Source organism: Caloenas nicobarica, chromosome 3 (genome assembly GCF_036013445.1).
Source record: "Caloenas nicobarica isolate bCalNic1 chromosome 3, bCalNic1.hap1, whole genome shotgun sequence".
Lineage (NCBI taxonomy): Eukaryota > Metazoa > Chordata > Aves > Columbiformes > Columbidae > Caloenas > Caloenas nicobarica.
The window spans coordinates 61,981,509-62,000,582 of record NC_088247.1 but is presented as its reverse complement, the minus strand read 5'-3'; the positions used below and the strand labels follow the sequence as shown (position 1 = coordinate 62,000,582).

General features: G+C 44.3%; 1 protein-coding gene across 2 annotated transcripts in view; it reads left to right on the top strand.

Moving 5' to 3' along the window:
* Positions 1-19,074, top strand: part of NHSL1 (NHS like 1) — a 179,346-nt gene that overhangs the window by 115,448 nt on the left and 44,824 nt on the right. For both annotated transcript variants that reach the window (XM_065632591.1, XM_065632590.1), the window contains exon 2: positions 12,422-12,574. In XM_065632591.1, coding sequence (XP_065488663.1) covers positions 12,422-12,574 — 153 coding nt within the window. The remainder of the gene's footprint in view (positions 1-12,421; positions 12,575-19,074) is intronic.

The window sequence follows — 19,074 nt, the reverse complement described above, 5'->3', positions numbered from 1 at the left end:
GAGCATGAGTGGGTGCTGTTGGAGACCAGGCTTCTGGAGAGGAGAGCAAAGCTTGTAAATATTGTGGCCGAAAGGCAAATTATCCAAGTGTGATGCCTTTTCCATGGGAGAGCTCAGCTACCTGCTCTGAGAGGAGTCAGCAGCCATCTGCTGCTCACCCTGAAGGTCTCATCCTCCCGTCCATCTCATTGCTGACCTGAGCCATAGTGACCATGGGACAACTTTTCCTCTTCTGTTTCAGTGCTTTCATTTCTTTGTCCGCTGTCCTTTGGGCGCTTTGACAAGGAGTTTAAGAAGAGCGAAGTTTTACACGGAAGGGCTGCGGAGCGCATTTGTCCTTGCCCAAAAGCGTCGATAGAGGATTATAAAACCATTTCTCTGCAGTTTCATGATCTGTTCCTGGGAGGGCTAATTAAACTTGTAGCTGGGTAGCAACTCCAAAGCAGGTTTGCCACCTCTCCAGACTGAATGATCCCTCATGGTTGTTCTCAGCACCCACTTTTAATCAGCCTGGGCCTCCCTGCGTTGGTCGGATGTTTGCCACAAACACAATGGCAGGGCTAGACCAGGGACAGTGGGCTGCTCTTTGGCGGGTGTGAACAGGTCCCCAAGCAGATGGTGGTAGCAGTGTTAAGTTAAATAATTAATAGCGTCAGAGAAAAATACTCGTTTATGTCCAGTAGCTGAAGGTGAGCTCACGTTTGTTTCTTGTGTGTGTTGCTAACCTTGTCCTACTAGGTTTAATAAATCCGAAGAGGAGCAAGACCTGAATTGCCCTGACACAAAAAGAAATATTTTCAAAGCCTATGAGAACACAGTGTTTTAATTTCTTTATTCTTGGAGCAGGGTGTATGCTCTGTACAGAATATTAGACATTGTGGGATGTGTCAGATACTGTCGGTGACTGTAGTTTCAACTGTATTCTTCAACCAACCATGGTTTAAAAACAAAAATGTAAATTGAGTTTTGGTGTGCATCAATTTAGACAATTCCTGGCATCGTGGCAAAGCAGGGATCCTATTAGGCGATGCTTCTGTCAAACTCAAGTGGACTGGGATTGAAGTTTGTTCAGTGCTGCATTGCAGCGTCCTTAAAGGATGCCGAAGTCTGGAACTGCTTGTATCATTATCCATAAAGGTGGGAAAAAAGAGGAGGCTTTTCATGCATACTGCCTACTGCAGAATATTTTTGGGAAAATATAGCTGTGGTTTTATTGATCAGTTTTCCTGAGGGTGTAACTGTTATTCACACTGACCATGTTATTGATCTCAGACCTCCTTCTTTATGTTCAAATCACATCTTCTGCTCCAGGGGTCCTCCCTGCCCGGGAGCCAGCAGGAAGTTTCCAACCTGACTCTTCCAGACTATTTTTAAATCGGGCTCCTCCTCTGCTCTCAATAACTTGCTATGTAAAGTGCTGTCCCATTCCAATTCTGTAATAGCACAAGCTGTCAGTAATTAGCAGTTGTCTGGACAAATCTGTAACCCAAAGTTGAATTCGTATCATTGTGTGTAGTTTAAAAATGCAGCCACTGAGATACGCAGTAGTTTTACCAACTATCTTGAGATGGCGGAGTCGTTTGCTTAGTTGTAGTTAACTACTGATATTTCTTTGCCTTTTTCTTACTGTTGTCTTAATAATGGCTACTGGGATGTTTCAGGAATGACCGAGCTGGGCAGGACTGTTGATTGTTGCAAGCTTATTTTTTGGGCTGGAAAACCCATGGTATTTCTGCACAGAAATTTATTTTTAGGCTCTGCATAATTGCCTTTGTATTCTTTGTGCGGTGTCTCCACTCTTTGATCAAGTGGTGTAAATCTTTGAGTCACAGTGTATCTCCTATTGGCAAGATGTTACATTTAGGAGCTCTTTCAAAAATACATTGGCAGTTTTAGTGTAAGTGCTGTTGATCTGAATTGTGGATGCATGCTTGCATTTTGGGCTGGAGAGGGACTTTTTACAAGTCCATGTAGTGATAGGACAAGGGGTGATGGCTTTAAACTGAAAGGAGGTAAATTTAAATTAGATATAAGGAAGAAATTCTTCACCATGGGGGTGGTGAGGCCCTGGAACAGGCTGCCCAGAGAAGCTGTGGATGCCCCATCCCCGGGAATGTTCAAGGCCAGGCTGGATGGGGCTTTGAGCAACCTGGTCTAGTGGAAGGTGTCCCTGCCCATGGCAGGGAGTGGAACTAGATGGTCTTTTAAGGTCTCTTCCAACCCAAACCGTTCTATGATTCAGTTGACTTCAAGTGAGAGTTCACCACTGGAAGAAGGTTACTCTGGAGATGTGATGTCAGGCTATGGAGTGTGTGATCTGTTTGGAACTGAAGTGGGGGTGATGGTGCTGCATGCTTTTGAAGGTTTCACATATAAATAGTGAAAGTACTGGAAGAAATATTTTTTAAAACTAGCATCAACTGTCTCAAGCTTTAAACTTATACTCCTCCTCCAACTTCTCCAACTTTTACTCCAGCTCCTCCAACAAAATATGAACTTTTCTGCAGTTTATATTTTGTGCTACGTGGGGAAAGCAAGGATACCAAAAGAGACGTTTTTGCTATTAAAAATGGTGTCTTTCACTTAAATGGTGTATAGTAAACCCTTTGTCATATTACAGCTTTCTTGTTTGTTCAGTTTTCTGAAGTTCTCCAGGCACAGAACGGAATAACTACTCTTTCTACAGCAAGAAAAATTGTAGGTATCTGCCGTAGGGATCCTGTAGAAAAAAGTAGGAATCGTCTTTCCTTTTCTGACAGGAATTGGAGGCAGAAAAGGCAAATTAGAGAGGAGAGGAGAGGAGGAGAGATTCTCCATTTTTGGTCTTTTTCTGGTTTGAAGTAGATGGTGATGCCTGTTGTTTGCTTAATGCCTCCACATACTTATTTATTGAAACCATTGCCACGATATTAAAAGTCATGACAGCTGATGGGCTCACTAGTGCTTTCTGGGGATGTTTTATTGTGAGGCACTTCTTTAACAGTAGCTCATTTAAACTGTTAGATGCTTTTCACTAGTGATCCAAAGAAACATAGCTATTGAGCTGTTAATGTTAACTGACCATGACAGGTTGTGAGGTTGGGGATGCTTGTTTGTGTATCATTAATAACAAGGATGTTTGCATCTCTGACACTTTCAATCAAAATGGGAGTAATAAAATTTTAAGTTGTCATCCACATTATAAATTTTGAAAGTTCAACCAATTAGCAGTATGAATTTAGGAGGCTGTCCTTTCATTTTAATTACTTTATTGAGAGCCTTTATAAGAAGAAGCTGATCACACATAGGTCATATTAAAATTTGTTTTCAAAATCTATTGGTATTTGATCGTGTCTGAGATCCACTTGCCCGTGGCCAGCCAAAGATGTTCTCTAGAGATGTTGTGGTACAGATGTTGATTCAGTTTTTTCCTTAGGAGCTTAGAACAGATCACTGAATCCTGCAGCAACGTAATTAGGTGATTGTTACATGGACTGGATGCCATACTTTAGTTGGAGTATATTGTTTTTCAGGGCAGTTTGTACCCAGGTTTTCAGATTTTGTCAAAAATCTTAGGAGTTTAGTCACAACTCCTCCAGTCCGTTTATTATTTGTGAACCTTAGGTTTTACTTATCATTTTAGTGCTCTGTTGTGCAAATAATCTTTTCAGGGGAAGTTTTTTAAAGTTTCTAACTAAGAAACAAAACAGTTATTTCAAGTTGCCGTGTGAGACAGTCAGCAAGCACTTGGTGCTTGAGTTTGGCATGAGCAGTTACACAATCATATGAAGGTTGGTATTTTCCAAGGATCTTAATTTTTTTTCATTTATAGGTTGCAAAGTTCTTAAGAAACTAGAGGACATACTGGCCTAATTTTAAGAGAGGATGTCTCTGAGCTTAAATGTGACTCACCTTGAGTTTATTAAGACCGTCAGCAGAAATAAGAAAAGAAGAACTGCCAACTCCTTACAACAGGATAATCCATGTATAAATTACAGTATTCCAAACAGCAATGTTGGGCGGGGAGATGGAGATTCTTTCTGTGACCTTTAAATAAGTGAAATAAGTGGGTAGCGTGTCCCCTTCAGGACCATCTGTAAGGAGAATGCAGACTGAGATTAGTGGAAGATGTCTGGTGGGTATTAGTGTGGATCCACAAGTGCACAGCTGTCAAAGATGGAATTATGGGCTGAATGGGGAGACGGTTGGGGACAGAAGTTCAGAAATGGCATTTTTTCAGTCTGGTGTTGTTGATTTTGCTCCCAATACTGCAGGATGAATCAATGAAAAGACTTATGTACACTCGTCTGCCTGGTATTTTTTCCATCCCTAATTCAGAAGAGAAGCATCTTCTCTATGGTGCATTATCAGGGCGAATAAGAGTCGAGATTTTGTAAAGACTTATTTGTTGTAGCCATTTTTGATCAGTTCTTCAGGATAAATTGTAGCATACAAGCATTGAGGTGAATTTGGAATTTAAAATGAGAATATATCCTGGTGGAATTTTACAAGGATCTTCCCAGGGAGAGAGAAAAGTACCCTTCTGGGAGCTGAGGTTTCCTTAGCTGCGGTTCAGGAATGGCTAAAGGAAAAAGGGTTGTGCCCTGCAATTTAAAACAAAACCATGAGACAGAATTGCACATTCAGTAAATGTTTTCTGTTCTCCTGCCTGCAGTTGCAGTGTGTGGGGAAATGCTCTAACCAAAAGAAACTGCTGCTTTGTCTGCAGGCAGCCCTGCCCAAATGCTCCCTTTTCTCTCTGGTGATGTGTTTGCATGATAGAGGATCCTGTGGAAAAGATGTTTTGAATTGTCAAAGGAATGAATTAGCTTTATTGTGCTGTGACCTAAATAGGATCATCAGATCAATCAGTCTGCTGCTTTTCTGCCCTGTCTCTGGCTGAGGTTGTGCTGCTTCTCCTTCTCATCTTCCTCCCTCTTCCCCCTGTCCCCGCTGGGCAGCCCCTTTCCCAGAGCCTCCATCCATAATCCCTTAGAGCTCGGGTAAAGGAGGGTGCTCCTGGGGTACCCCCCCTAAAGCAATCCCTGCTCGGGCTCCCCTGCCTGTTTGCTGGGGTGCGAGTCCTTCTTGGCTTCTTGTGACGCTGGCTTAGGGATAAAACACTTCTCCTCCTTTGTTCCCTCTCCCCCGTGCAGTCTCCTCCTGCTCTTCCTCCTGATCCCAGGTTTAATGAATTGTAGTTTCTCAATAGCCGGGGAAGTACCGTGCTTCACCGAGGCCGAGGTTGTCCTGAAAGAGGCCATTGTGAGCCAGCGGGGCTGGAGACGGGAGGGCAGCTGGATGGGGTGCTGGCTGGGACCGCCTTTGTGGAGGAGCACTTTTGTTCTCCTGAAAGATGAGGGGAGAAGGCCAGCCGGGACTGGTTCTGGAGGGAGGGAGGAATCCCTTCTGACCATAAATTATTGACTCCTGTGGTTTGCAGGGGTGGCTTTCACTCCATTTAAGCACCAGCAAGCGTCTGACAGCATGGGTTGAGGATGCCCAGAACTGGCATAAAACTTGGGCACAGAGTTTTAAAAGCACTTGAGGCATTCTTATCTCAGGTGCTTGATGTTTCTTAATGACGGAAGTCTTGCCTAGAAGTGCAGCTTTCAAGGCAGGGTGGTGTTGGTGTGATCCAGGCAGGAGCCTTGTGGCCTGCAGAAGGGGTTCATAGCCCTCCTGGGGTTCAGGCTTGCTCCGCAGATGCCTGGGTGCCTCTGCACAGCCTGGGGAGGGCTGCTCAGGGGTCAGTCCCAGGGTTGCTTTACTCCAGACACCGCGGCTGCTCGAAGGTGGGGGACGGGGGTGGCAGGGAGTAATCCCGAGCACGTCCTACACAGACCCGGTCCTACAGAGACCCGGTCCTACACAGACCCAGTCCTGCAGACGCGCTGGAAACAGCTGCCCTCCAACAGCTCCTTCCCCATGCGAGCGGCTGGGTGGTGGCACAGTGGAAACTTATTTCGAGCGAGTGACTGACATGGCCGTAAAAAGCAAAGGCATTGATTTAATTGTTTTTAGTACATCTGCTTGCTAACATTTCTACTTAGCCTTTTGCTTATTGAACAGAAGAGCTCTTGCAGTGCAGTTCCCAGCTCAGTGCTGTTGTTTTACTTCTTCTTTCTTGTTAAAATGTCGTCAGTGCCATAGAGTTGTTTAATGGAGGACTCTTCCATTGTCTGAATAAAGCTGCTAAGGCTTACAGCTTAAAGTTTAGGTTTTGAGATGATGATACATAGTTTGATGCATCATTTCTTTCATGACCCTGATATGCGTGTTGGGTTTACCTTTTCTTCATGAAAATAGGTGGTAAAATTTTTCTTGATTTGTGGGAGGGAGGAGGAGTGGGTTGCTTTAACCATTCCTATGTTTTATTTGGGGTTTGGGTTTTTTTTGAACTTTGTACTTACTAAATTTAATGCTGCATGTGTGCGTAGGCTGACGAGCAGCAGTAGGAAGGAGAACGGTTGATTCTCACCGATTTGTTAGTGTCCCTGACAGACAGCTGCCGTCGGGACTGCTGCTGGGCAGCTGCTCTGGCTGTGGTTACGGACAACCCAAGTACGTCCCTTTCCAACATTTGCCTTTTTATAAAGCCTCAACTTCTTCAACGCACCTTGTGCGCTGGTGCAAGGTTCAGGGCATTGGGTCGTGAATGGGGACTGGACAGGAGAGCCCCCCCTCCCCCAGCGTCCGACTTGAAATATTTCCCTGGAAGCTGAATATTTCCAGATTGTTTCACAGGCGCCGATGTTTTATGTTGCCGTGAATGTGTAGGGGTGGCTGTCCCAGATGGCTGTCGCGGAGCAGGTCAGCTGGAAAGCCCCTCTAAAGAGGGGAGAGAGCAGGAAGAGGAGTGAAGGAATGAATGGCCGCAGCATTGCAGGGACGCCACGCACATCAGCCGCTCCTGTTCACTGCTCTTCTGCATGTACATGGCCTATACTAGAAATTAAAATCAGTTTAATCACTCAGGGATTAAAAACTATTATAGTGTGAACTAAAAAGTGACACAGTTTCGCTGATGAGTGTGTTATACGTTCGTGATTTTGAGCACGCTGTTTGGCACTGCATCTTGTGCCTCTCATTTTCTTTGCTTCAGAGTTTGGAAGGAGTTTCTTCTGGGCCAAATTTTGCAATCTGGGTTAACAATCCCACCCAGCATAAAGTGAGAATTAGCATTTGCTGAAAATCTCCGTATTTTCTGTATTCCTTGTGATAGTATCCTTGTGGAATGGCAGGTGAGTGTGATCCCCACTTGTAAGGATGTGGGAATGGAGGCAGTGGGTTAATACTAACTTTTCCAAGGTCAAGTAGGAAGTGTGCTACAGAGCAAGGTCTCCGTAGTCCACCACCCATCTCTGAGTCATTTGCTTTTAAAGAACTGATATCATACTGTGCACACACCTACTGTTCATGCTGGGTTAGGCGAGCTTTAACAGACTTTTAATTTTTTTCTATCAAGGTAATTTTAGGTGGGTTTGTTGTTGTTTGGTGAGTGTTTTGTGGTTTTGTCTGCTGTATTGGTAACGTTGGAGGCTGAAGTCCTTTATCTGTTTGCATAGTGACTATAATATAAATTTTCTCGAACTACCTTATCTTTTCCTTCTCGTTGTAGAGAGGCGGGCTGGGGAGAAGCACACTTTCATGCTTTCAGCTCTAAGAGAACAGCCATTAGGAGACAATTGTGGCGACAGTTTCTCGTGACAGGAAAAGCTTTTTAAAAAAGCTGGATCGAGACAACATGCTGAATTTCATGGAAGCCAATGGATTTGTCTCAAGTGGGAAGAGTTTTTGCTTGTTTTTGACCTAATGCAGAGTCTGAGAGACGGAGTAGCCATTTTTGATGTTTGACCTCTATCAGCATGACCTGAGGGAAGGTGGAAGCAAAGAGGGGTGAGGATGAAAGGCAGACATCATCTTATGCATTGTTTGTTACTGGGTTTGAATAGCTGCCTCCCGTGCTGGAGATCAAGGCTTTAGGCCAGTGATTCAAGAACTGTTCTCAGTCAGGAGAAACGCTTCAGGGTGAGTTGAGGATCCCATAACAAAGAGCAGCACTGGACTTGGCACATATTGCAGCCCAGGTGGAACAGGGAGGGGTTCCCTGAGCAGTCCAAAGTACCCAGGATCATGTTGATACACAGGGGCTTGGCCATGAAAAGGGAACAAAGTCTTGCTTCGCAGGGCTTGCAGGCTGCTGTGAGGTGCCATGAAGACCTCGGGGACAATCTGTCTCACTTCCAGTAGCCCAGTCTCCCTCACAAGCCAGCTTCAGACTGTCACCTTCCCCTGTGCAATTGCACAGTAGCTTCCCTCCCCACTTATGGAGGCACTTGCTACATCCTCAAAAAGATCACCACCACACTAAAAAAGGAGTTACCACCTTCTGGGTTTGCTCTCAGATGGCAGCGCTGCTGGAGTTAGAAGTAGAGTCATTCTGCACTCGCCTCCAGAGTGTGCGCAGCAAGCGGTTTTAATGATGTATGGGTGATAGCAAATTCCAAATGGGGGTATTATTGTGTATATGATTAAAAAACAAAACACAAACCAAACAAAAAACAATGACAAAACCACTAAATAGTTATCTTGTTATCAGAGTTTGATGCCAGGTTTACTTTGTGTGTAAGGTGCTTGATGGAAATCAATGCAAAAGCAGAGATGTCTTCCCTGCCATTGCTGCCATGGCACCATGGTCTTCTGTCCCTTGGGCCAGTCAAAATGTCTCTTGGACCAGAGACCTGCTGCTAATGGCAAATTGGGTGTCAAACCCATATTGTAATTGTAAAATCTCTGGGTTTGGAAAATACTGATGAAATGCTGATAACAGGGTGTTCAGACAATGATGGAGGCACTTTGTTTGTGGTCGGTTCTGTGTGGTGCTGAGTCTCGGGCATTTGGTGAAACTTGGAGTGAAGTTCCTGTGGAGCACCCGTGTTTTCCATGCTGCTCTCCAGAGACCGGGTCCTGCTGCAGCTTTGGGGTCAGTCTGAGCCCCCTGCTGCTGGCATTTTGTTTTTTTTCTTTTTTTTTTTCCTGAGGAAAAAATCCTTTTCATTGTTAACTCGAGGGGGTTTCCTAAGCTTTCTTTGTCAGGGAGGGCTTGCTTCTTGAGCTTGAACACTGCGCGAAGGGCATGCCCTGCTGAGCACATTGATTTGATGCTTAGCATTTTCTCTTCTGCAAAACTGCAGGAAGGATGGCTGTGGACCTCTGTACAGATATATTTTTTTAAAGGCATGAGGATATACTGCGCATCTTAAAAAGCCGGGCTATTTAATCTCTGCGCACAAGTTTCATTTGATGAATAACAGGTTCTCTATTAGCCAGGAATAACTCGATTTTGTTTTCCATGTATCTGGTCCGAGATGACGCTAATGAGAATAAATTAGGAGTGTTGCTGAATGAAATTCGATATGTAAAATTAGTGGGCTGATGTCCCAGGCAATGGCAATGACTACGGGGGGAGCAGCGAATCTGGAAGGGTAGAGCAATGCGGAGCAGAGGCTGCGTCGGGGGTCCTTAATAAAGGGGGAGCAAGAGGGTTAAAAACAAGGGGGGGGGGGGGGGGAGAGGGGGGAGGATGGGAGCGGTGGGAAAGCAGGGCATCCTGATTTGCACGAAAATGCAACTCTCATTTGCAACTGGCAGGAGGCTGCAGGGCCGCGCCGGGGGAGGTGCAAAGGGCGGGGAAGGTGCCGGCAGCGCCCGCTCCGGCACAGCCGCTGGAGCCGTGGGAGCGGGGAGCCACCTGCGAACTCGGGCTTTCTGCAGCAGCCGAGCTTGGGAAAGCGAAGGAAGGGATGAGAAGAAGAACTGAGTACTTGCACGGGCAGCAAGAAAGCCTCGTTTTTGGCCCTGTGCGAACGTGAATAACAATTAACTTTTTTTTCCCCCTCCGCCTGCTATTTTGCTGTTGAAAGTGGCTGGTTTCAGTCCACAAGGTTACGTGTGAGGAGGAGAAATTCAGACTAAAGAATCGTAAATGGTTTTGAGCATCAGGAGGACCTAGGCAGATTTAAACTTGTGATCTCAGGAAAGAAAGGTGGAGGAGAGAAGCCTGCAGAAGAAAAATTGGGTGCGTACAACGGGCTCACCCTGGAAAACAGTAACCTTTCTGCAGCTCCTCCTTTTTATGGGATTTAAACTTCAGGATCGCAATTCAACACCTTGAAAATGGTGGTTTTCATCAACACAAAGCTTAAATCTCTCATGAAACTTTTCAAGAGAAAGAGTAAGTAGTTGTGCTTGCTCGCTGTTGTTTCGGGAGGCAGCGGGTCCTGCAAGGAAAGTGCAGCTCCCTTCGGCTTTGCTTCTGCTCTCCTGACGCCTCCTTTTAAGTTTATCTCACTCTCTGTTGGATATTTTCTGATGTGTGGAGGCAGCCTCATGAAGCGTTCTAGGACCTCTGCTTTGGGACACTGTGGTGGTTTTTAAGTCCTTTGTCTCAGAGGTTTTGAAGGAGCCGAACTTCTCAGTGTGACAAGGGCTGAGTGTGGCGGTGTCACCTGCTGTGGGGCAGCGGTGTCCTGCCGTGTGCTGGGCCATCCTCCCAGCGTCTGTCAGACACCTGCCTCTGCTTGTGCAGCTGCTGAGCCATGTCTGGCTATGGGCTGGTAGCTATAAGGCTTGTTCTGAGCCAAGTTGTGTTTTTATAAAATGCTCTGTTTTCAGCGTGGCTTTGAAATTCGCGACTCCCCATTCGACTCCTGAAGATGGAGGAATTGCGCTAGAGAGTGTTGTTTGCAAATATGCACAGCACTTCTGTCAGCTGGTTTTGATGGCCATTGTTCTGAACTTTAATTTTGTTATGGCGAGACTGCAGCCGGGTGGTGGGCTGGAGGCTGCTGTTGCCCTCCTCCTCTTCCTCCCCCAGCCTTCCTCCGCCTCCCCGCCCACCTGCTCAGCCAGGAGATGATGAGGGATACTTTTCAGGCAGGTCGTTGAATATACCTATGGCTTTTTCTATAATATCAGGATGATTGATGCTATAACCAGGTAGGTGGTGGCTTGTCAGTTTGTGGTGATTTATTTTTGACCTCTAGTTAGCAAGGACAAGAAAAGCAGGCACAGACTGAACGTGTGTCTGCCATGTTGCAGCCGATATGTCTGTGAGAGGGGAGGGGATGCAGGACCAAACCACCTCAGAGATGAAAAGACAAATCGAAAGTCTTCAAAAGCCTTTTTTGAAGTCTGGTGCTAATCCAAAAAAACTGAGGAGAGGCAGTTAAGGACCCCCCTGCAACCCCATCCGCACCCCAAGTCCTTTTAGGACAGAACAGGCTTTGAGCATTAGACTGTAGATAGGTTTTGAAGTGAAAGGCATAGCTCATTTTTTTTGACAAGTACTGATTGTTTCCATCCAAAATGATCCCGGCAGATGCACGATGGTGTTAGGGATTTTTCAGGTGACAGAAGGCTGTTGCCTTCAGTTTGCTTACACACCTCCTCTGCTACCACAGAGGTGTCAGACCGGCTTGACAAAGTGATGCTGCGGGCAGCCAGGAGAGCGAGGGAAGGTGCGGGGCTGGCAGCGAGGCCAGCAGGCAGGGCAGGTGCTGGGGAGGCAGCACAGCTGGAGCAACTTTTTCTGCTTTGGAGAGCTAAAAGCAAGGATGTATGGTATGCTGGCTGAAGGACAAGGGGCTCCTGGGGGATCATAAAATATGACCCCCAGCTGCCCTTTTCCTATTATTACAGGGTGGAGGGATAAGGCCATTCAACTGTAGAAGTTTTTATTGATGACAAACTTTAAACAAAAGGTAATGGCTGTCTCTGGGGAAGCATAAGTGATAAACAAATCTTAGCAATATGTGCTTTGGCTGATTCATCACTCGACTGTCTGTAGGGAACTTTGAACTTGAGCATTGTCAGTATTTTATTTTCACGTGTGTATTGGCTGAGAAGAGGTGGCCAAGAGCAATCTCTCTTTGGTTCTGTTGTGCTCTGGGCAGTGTTTGCCTAGGGAGTTGCTGTTGTCCAAATACGCTTTCCACTCACAGCAATGGGAAGTAGCTCATTTGTTGGCTCCACTGGAATTTTTGTTCCTGGTTTGAGCAGGCGAGGTTGGAGAAAGTTATTTCCCGATATTTTACCTGTTGTAATCTCTCATGGTGACTGTCGTATTTTATTTTATAATAGTCTCAAACAGAGAACAGAAAAATAGAAGAATGAGTAGTTAAAGTTTACAAAAAGCTAGCCACAAGCAGTATTCTTTTTAATCTAAAGCAGGCAAATATTTTTTCTTTTCTAAAGAACCAGTAAGTGTGCCTGCAAGGGAACAGTAAATATTCTAGGGAATATTTAGGAAGCGCTTTGATGGGTACTACAGCGGCAAACAATCTTTTTAAGATGATGCGTGACAAACTTAGGTGTGGGGTTTCATGATACAGCTCTCTACAATAGCATTTAATTTTCTTATTATTGTCTCTCTCTGCAGCTGTTTCCAACCTAGACGAAGAGAGTAGATGGACTGTGCACTACACTGCTCCCTGGCACCAGCAGGAAAATGTCTTCCTGCCCTCCTCAAGGCCACCTTGTGTGGAGGACCTGCACCGACAAGCCAAGTTGAACCTCAAGTCAGTACTGAGAGGTAAGATATTGCTGCAGACACTGAGGTGTTCCAAAGGGACAGTAGTTTTTGCCACAATCTTTGCAAATGTGATCGAATTGCAGGCTTCAGAAGAGACTTGTTTGTTCTTCTGCCTGCAGCACATCAGGAACATTGAGTGGGGTTTAACCACTCAAAAGGAGAGATGGGGGAAAATGTTTTCACTATCAAGAGACAAGGAAATCTGTTACCTGGCAGAGCACTCTAGAATGGAAAAAGGGAAAGCCTGGTGTCTTTTGGCCATTTCCATTTAGTCTTTGGAGTGTTTCTAAAATGGTACCTTCAAGTTCAGTAAGTCCTGAGTTATTCCATTTATACTTTAGTGTAAGAACCACAACAGAGGTGTTTCATTTGGTGATTTGTTGTTGTACAGTGTCATTTCCAGGGATGTGGCTACTTGTGAGAGGTCGGAAAAGGCGCTGAGGGCAGAGAAGGGAAATGTGAAAGTGCTTTCTTGCAGAAGGCTGCAGTGCATTTTTGAGGACCAGTTTTTACCCTTAGTGTCTTCACTGGGAGTGCACCCATACGGTCTGGCCTGGGATGCGTTGTGTCGTGTTAGTGCAGCAGTGGGTACAGCAGCAGGCAGCCAGCGGGGAGGACTGCAGAACATCTGTCCCTGGGCCAGAAGCAAAGTTTAAAATTACAGTTTAATGTCTGTGTTCTGGAAGTGGTTAACCTAGATTTTTCTTTACATTGGCTGTTTAACAAAGGGGGTTACCCTGCAAAGAGCCACTCATTTCAGGTCCCTTTTTGTTTCAGCAGGAAATGCAGGTACTTGATACCTTGAAGAGTTAAACTGATTTAAAAGAACATTGTAATTTTTGTTTAACATGATATTTCTGCTTTTTTAAACGTGCAGGAAAACTTCATTTTGCACCTCTGAATAGAGAACTGTTTGGCTGCCGTATTTTATTTCTCTTGCCATTTCTCCAGTTAATTGATTTTCACTGTCTCTTGCTAGGTGCCTTTTGTTATCATTTAATAGGGGAGTCTTGACAGCCACTGTTATTTGCTCACGCATGGCTCAGCAGATAGCCTGGGTGTCCTCTATACTTGTTATTGGGTTAATGCATTTGTTCAGGCCTTTAGCCTTGAAATATTTACTGTTCCCTTGCAGGCACACTTACTGGTTCTTTAGAAAAGAAAAAATATTTGCCTGCTTTAGATTAAAAAGAATACTGCTTGTGGCTAGCTTTTTGTAAACTTTAACTACTCATTCTTCTATTTTTCTGTTCTCTGAGACTATTATAAAATAAAATAAAATTGCACAGGTTAAAATGCTGCTCTGATTTTTTTGTGTTTTATCAGAAATGTATCTACTGCAGTTCATCTTCTATTTCAATACATTGATATCTAACATATTAGTGTGAAACTAAGTAATATATGCTGCTTCTCTCAGCTTACACATCTGAAGTTACTTCAGTCTGCTGGGATTTTTCTCTAGAGCTGCTGCTCTTTATAAAACAAAACCTATCCAGTACTGCTACAACCTACCAGTTAGCCATTTGTGTTAAATAAACTGGCTTGTGTACATGATGTAGGACTCCTTGGTAGTGAAGTGAATTTCAGTTTCATGCTTTCAGAGTAGTAACCGAGAGAGAGAAGAAACTGTGATGCCTCCACCAGACCTCAAGTTGCTGACATAGTCAACAAAACTCTGCTCTTTCATTTATTTGTCTATTTGTTTTACTTCAAGCTCTTTTCCTGAGGCATGTTTATTCCCTAAGAGCAGTTCTAAAATAGCTCCTTGCTGTGACTTGTACCTGTCCCGAGTAGCTGGAGCATGAATTTAACACCATTTCCAGTAATTTTATTCTTGCCTGGAGGGGCTCTGAGTAGTAAGAGAGGCACTGACTGAAGTTTTATTGGTTTTACTTGGCTGTTGCTTCAGCCAGCTCTGTGAAATGAGGAAGACTCTGGTGCTTCTGATCACATTTGGAGGATTGAGTTGAAAGTTCTGTAGCCAGAGCTGGGTTTCGTTCAATGTAAAAGTGCTGTTGAAATTGTGACGTAATCGTGACAACTGATGAACTGCTTTTCCACCTGCTGCTTTGGAAAAGACAGAGTTTTCCAAAGCTCCTTAGTGGGTAGGAATTAAAGTCGGTGCTATGTGATTACAGTATAGAAGACCTTGAGGAAAAGCAGTCTCATGAGAAGCACCATTGGGCTATCACGGGAACTTCAATTCTGCGTTTCTTGGCGTCACGATGAAGCTTGCATCTTGGCATCTTTTGGGTGTTTCAAATGCATTGGTGGAGCTGAAGCGTTGGGCAGTAGGGCAGCTGTATGTGACCTGATGTGCTGCCTGGGTGGTGGGGAACGAACAGTGTTGGATGACAAGGTGCGCCGTACTCCATGCAGGCAACAGTGGGATGGATCCCCCTGCTCTCCAGAAAGTGTTGCAGAAACTGGAAAGGAGTAGTACAAAAGCAAAACTAATTTTTTCTTTGTGGTAAGTCGGAGATGCAGTGGCGAAATACTTAGGTTTGATAATAGGGGAAACTTCCCTGCAGTAAAGATACTGAAGCACTGAAATAAATTTTTAGGGCTATGAAGTCATTGGAGATTTTTAAGAATAGATGAGAGAAACACTGCTTGAAAGTTGTTTGTGTATATTTAATTCTACTTTTAGAGGATGTTGGGAAGGAAGAGAGAACCTCTGGTGGTCCCCTCAAACCTGATAATGTGGTCCTGAGGACTAAACTAGTAGCTACAGTTCAGACCATTAAAACACACATTTGAAAGTTTTTCAGTCCTGTTCTTGTTCGGATTATGAGGTCTAGCATTGCTGATACATAGCAACATGATTGCAGACTGTTAATTTGTTATTGCATTCATTGTCTCGCTACTGAATGGAAAAGTAAGGATAAAACTTTGGTAACAAATAGTAATTCACATGTAGAGCACAATAGTCATTTAAGCCACCTGTAAAGGTATTGAGTTTATAAAATATTTCCAAGTAATTCCAAGTAATTCCTTTCTGTCAGGGTGTTTTCACCCATTTAACACTAACCAGATGAAAAAATGCTGGTTAGCTTTTAAGATAATGCAAAGTCAAACCTATTTTTTCTCGTACAATTTTAACAGCTCAGTAAATTTTTGACAGCATGGGTCTAGCTAGAAAAAACTAGTGACATAGATAGGAAGCTTGTCTTTTGTCTAGAATAAACTTTTTAAGTACCACTTCAGGAGCAGAAAAGCTATTATCACTGCTTATTCTTAAATTTATTTAAGAGTAAAACGTTAGGGGTAGATATATTAAAATGTATGATATCTAACCTGTCTTAAGAGAAAACAAGTACTCTGCCTGGCCACCTCTGCATGTTCTATGGGCCTTTACGGGAAGTAGGGTTGTGTTTGGAGAAGGAGGAGATTCTTCCTTATTTTTTACGCAGTTTATTGTTTTACATTGTACATTACATATTGAAATGTCCACTGCTTATTGCACTGTGGAAGTGGATATAGCATGATAGTAGATGTTGCATGGGGAGATTATTATGTTTTTGTACCTATGAACAAGACTTTTACCCTTTTGTAATCAAGGGAAAATACTATGCTTTTCCTTTACAAAGTTAGTTTCAAGTGTAAATGGTGATATCTTGCACTCAAATGTGTTCGTATCTGAGTGTTGTGGTTTAACTCCAGCTGGCAACTAAGCCCCACGCAGCCGTTCGCTCACTCCTGCACCCTACCGTGGGATGGGGGAAAGAATCAGAAGAATAAAAGTGAGAAAACTCATGGGCTGAGATAAAGGCAGTTTAATAGGTAAAGCAAAAGGCACACACACAAGCAAAACAAAACAAGGGATTCATTCACTGCTTCCCATGGGCAGGCAGGTGTTCAGCATCTCCAGGAAAGCCGGGCTCCGTCATGTGTAACAGTCTCTTGAGAAGACAAACACCATCACTCTGAATGTCACCCCCTTCCTTCTTCTTCCCCAGCTTTTATACTGAGCATGACGTCATATGGTGTGGAATATCCCTCTGGTCAGCTGGGCTCAGCTGTCCCAGCTGTGTCTCCTTCCAACCTTTCATGCACTCCCCACCTTCTCGTTGGCAGGCCAGTATGAGAAGCTGAACAGTCCTTGACTGCTTAGCAGCAACTAAAACATCAGTGTGTTGTCATCATTATTCTCATACTAAATCCAAAACACAGCACTGTACCAGCTACTAGGAAGAAAATTAACCCTATCCCAGCCAAAACCAGAACACTGAGGTAAAGTTATTTATCCTTCTTTAGGCATGCGGGTGCTTAGGTGCCACCTGAAGTTTTAAAAAGCAGTATTTTCTAGTAATCTGAATTAGAAAATGAAACACCTAGGAGGTTTGTTATGCATAGTAGAGCTGTTCTCAAAAACTGAAGTGGCTTTATGACTTTTATTAAAATCAGAGGTTGTCATTGACTGAATCAGTGGCTTGAACACGTTTAACTCGGCTGCATTACTGCATTTTAAATTAGAGCTCTCAGTGGCTTAATCTGGTGGCTTGAGCAGAAGAGTAAATTCAGCTACACTTCAGAGTCATGGTACTATTGCAACATGACTTGAATGTTTACAAAATACTGCAGTTCTTTGGTTGTGGTGGTAGATCCAATTATTTTACGTGTTTTGTTTGCGCTGGGTAAAACAGACTCTCCCTTTCTTTGGGGAAGCAGACAGGACCTTTGGGTGCCTGGTGGAGCAGATAGGGTGACACATTGGATGTCAAACATGTTCCATCCAAGGTGCCTGTTTCCTTACCCTCGGGGCCAAGCTGCTCTGACTGGTCTTTTCCCAAGAGCCTGTCTGCAGTAGCCTCCTCCTCGTGTTTTCATAGTTACCTTAAGAAAGGTGTTTGTCAGCACACAGACCATCAGGTGGACACAATATTGACCCTTGAGGAGTCTTGCATGACCCTGTGCTCCACATGACTGTTTCCTCCTAGGGAGTTGTTGAAATGAGTGAAGAAGGTGGTGGGTGGGCAGAAGGCTCTGCATGGTGTCAGGATCCTCAAATCAATCCTGCCCCCTTGCAGTGGGCGCTCTGCTCCGAGGCTGAAGGGCTGCTTGACTTGTTTAGTCTCATGTTGCCAATGGCTACTGAGTGGCAGGACCAGCCCCGAGCCTGCTCTGGACAGAAGCAGAGCTGTGAGTTTAATGTTGTTCAGAGTGGCGTTGGTTCTTTTTCTTTCTTTCTTTTTTTTTTTTTTAAGGCAGAGTATTATCTGTGCTAAAGGGCAAGTGCCACATACTGCAGGGTTTCCTACAGCTTTTTCGGTCCATGAAGCCAAGAGGTTGAGTTGGGTGTTCAACCACTGTCCAGAGGGTAGCACCACAAAACAGCCTCCGTCCCTGACACAATGCGCTGGCAGATCTGGTTTGTTGTTCTACAGCGTGGTCGTGTTTAAGGACTTTTGTCTGAAGAAGTCCCTAAAGTATCCTGGTCTTCAGCCAGGAGCACTGATAGAACAGCTGTAGGATATAGCAGTGATTTAAATATTTGGATAAGTAAATTAGAGACTAATCTTCATTTTGCTAACTGTACTGTAGTCTAAAAATGATGAGCAATAAGGCATGAAGCGTGAAGATGGGCAGGAGGAACAGCACTTTTGTAGTGTTGCTTTGCTTAACTGCTTGGAGCATGTCTTAAGTGTGCCTATCTGCATTCTAGACAGGTTTGCACTATTAGCAGTGTGTTCAGAGGTGTTGGTCCAGTGTCCTAAAAGGAAAACCTAAAGTAATATGGAATGCATTGGCCTCAGATAATCTTGCAAACTATGGTGAAGTGAAAGAACAGGATAAATTTTCCTGTCACACCCCTGAACTCTGTTTGCTTCTGTATTTTTTGAACTATCCTATATTCTCCCTCAAATGTGCATGTAAGTCAGTTGGAGTGATGGGAGCCAGAGAAGGGCATATATAGCCTGATTTGCAAGGGGCAGTTATCTTCCAGTTCCAGCAATTAGCAGTGTAAAGCACTTTGGATTTTAAATAAATAAATAAATAAACAGAAAGAGGGAGAAGAATGAGCCCCACTGTTGCATGTTGTCACCTGCCCATGAGTTCTTGCGAGTGTGCTTTTTGCACAGTTCGAGTGGCAGATGAGGGGCAATGGTTACTGCCTAGGCTGGCTGTTCTTCCTAGTGGATAACAAGGTGTCAGATACATACCGAGGAAGGTGCAGCTGTCAGTAGTGGGAACACTCCATACGACGACTTTCATCCTGCTTTTCAGACTAGGGCTGCGGAGAATTCCTGCGCAACTCTCTGTACTTTGTGTCTCTTTTCCCCCAGGGTTATTGTGTTGATTCAAGCTATGTACATCATATGGGGCTCATTGTTCCAATGTCTGCGATGATTCAGTTATTATCTCATCTTCAGAAGAGCTGGATTTGGCTGACTGTAGCTTCTGTTTAGCTTTGTTGGCCAAATTCAAGGAATGTATTTAAGCAGCAGTGATTGAAACACTTGATTTGTTTTCCACAAGACATCTGGTTAGCATTGTCA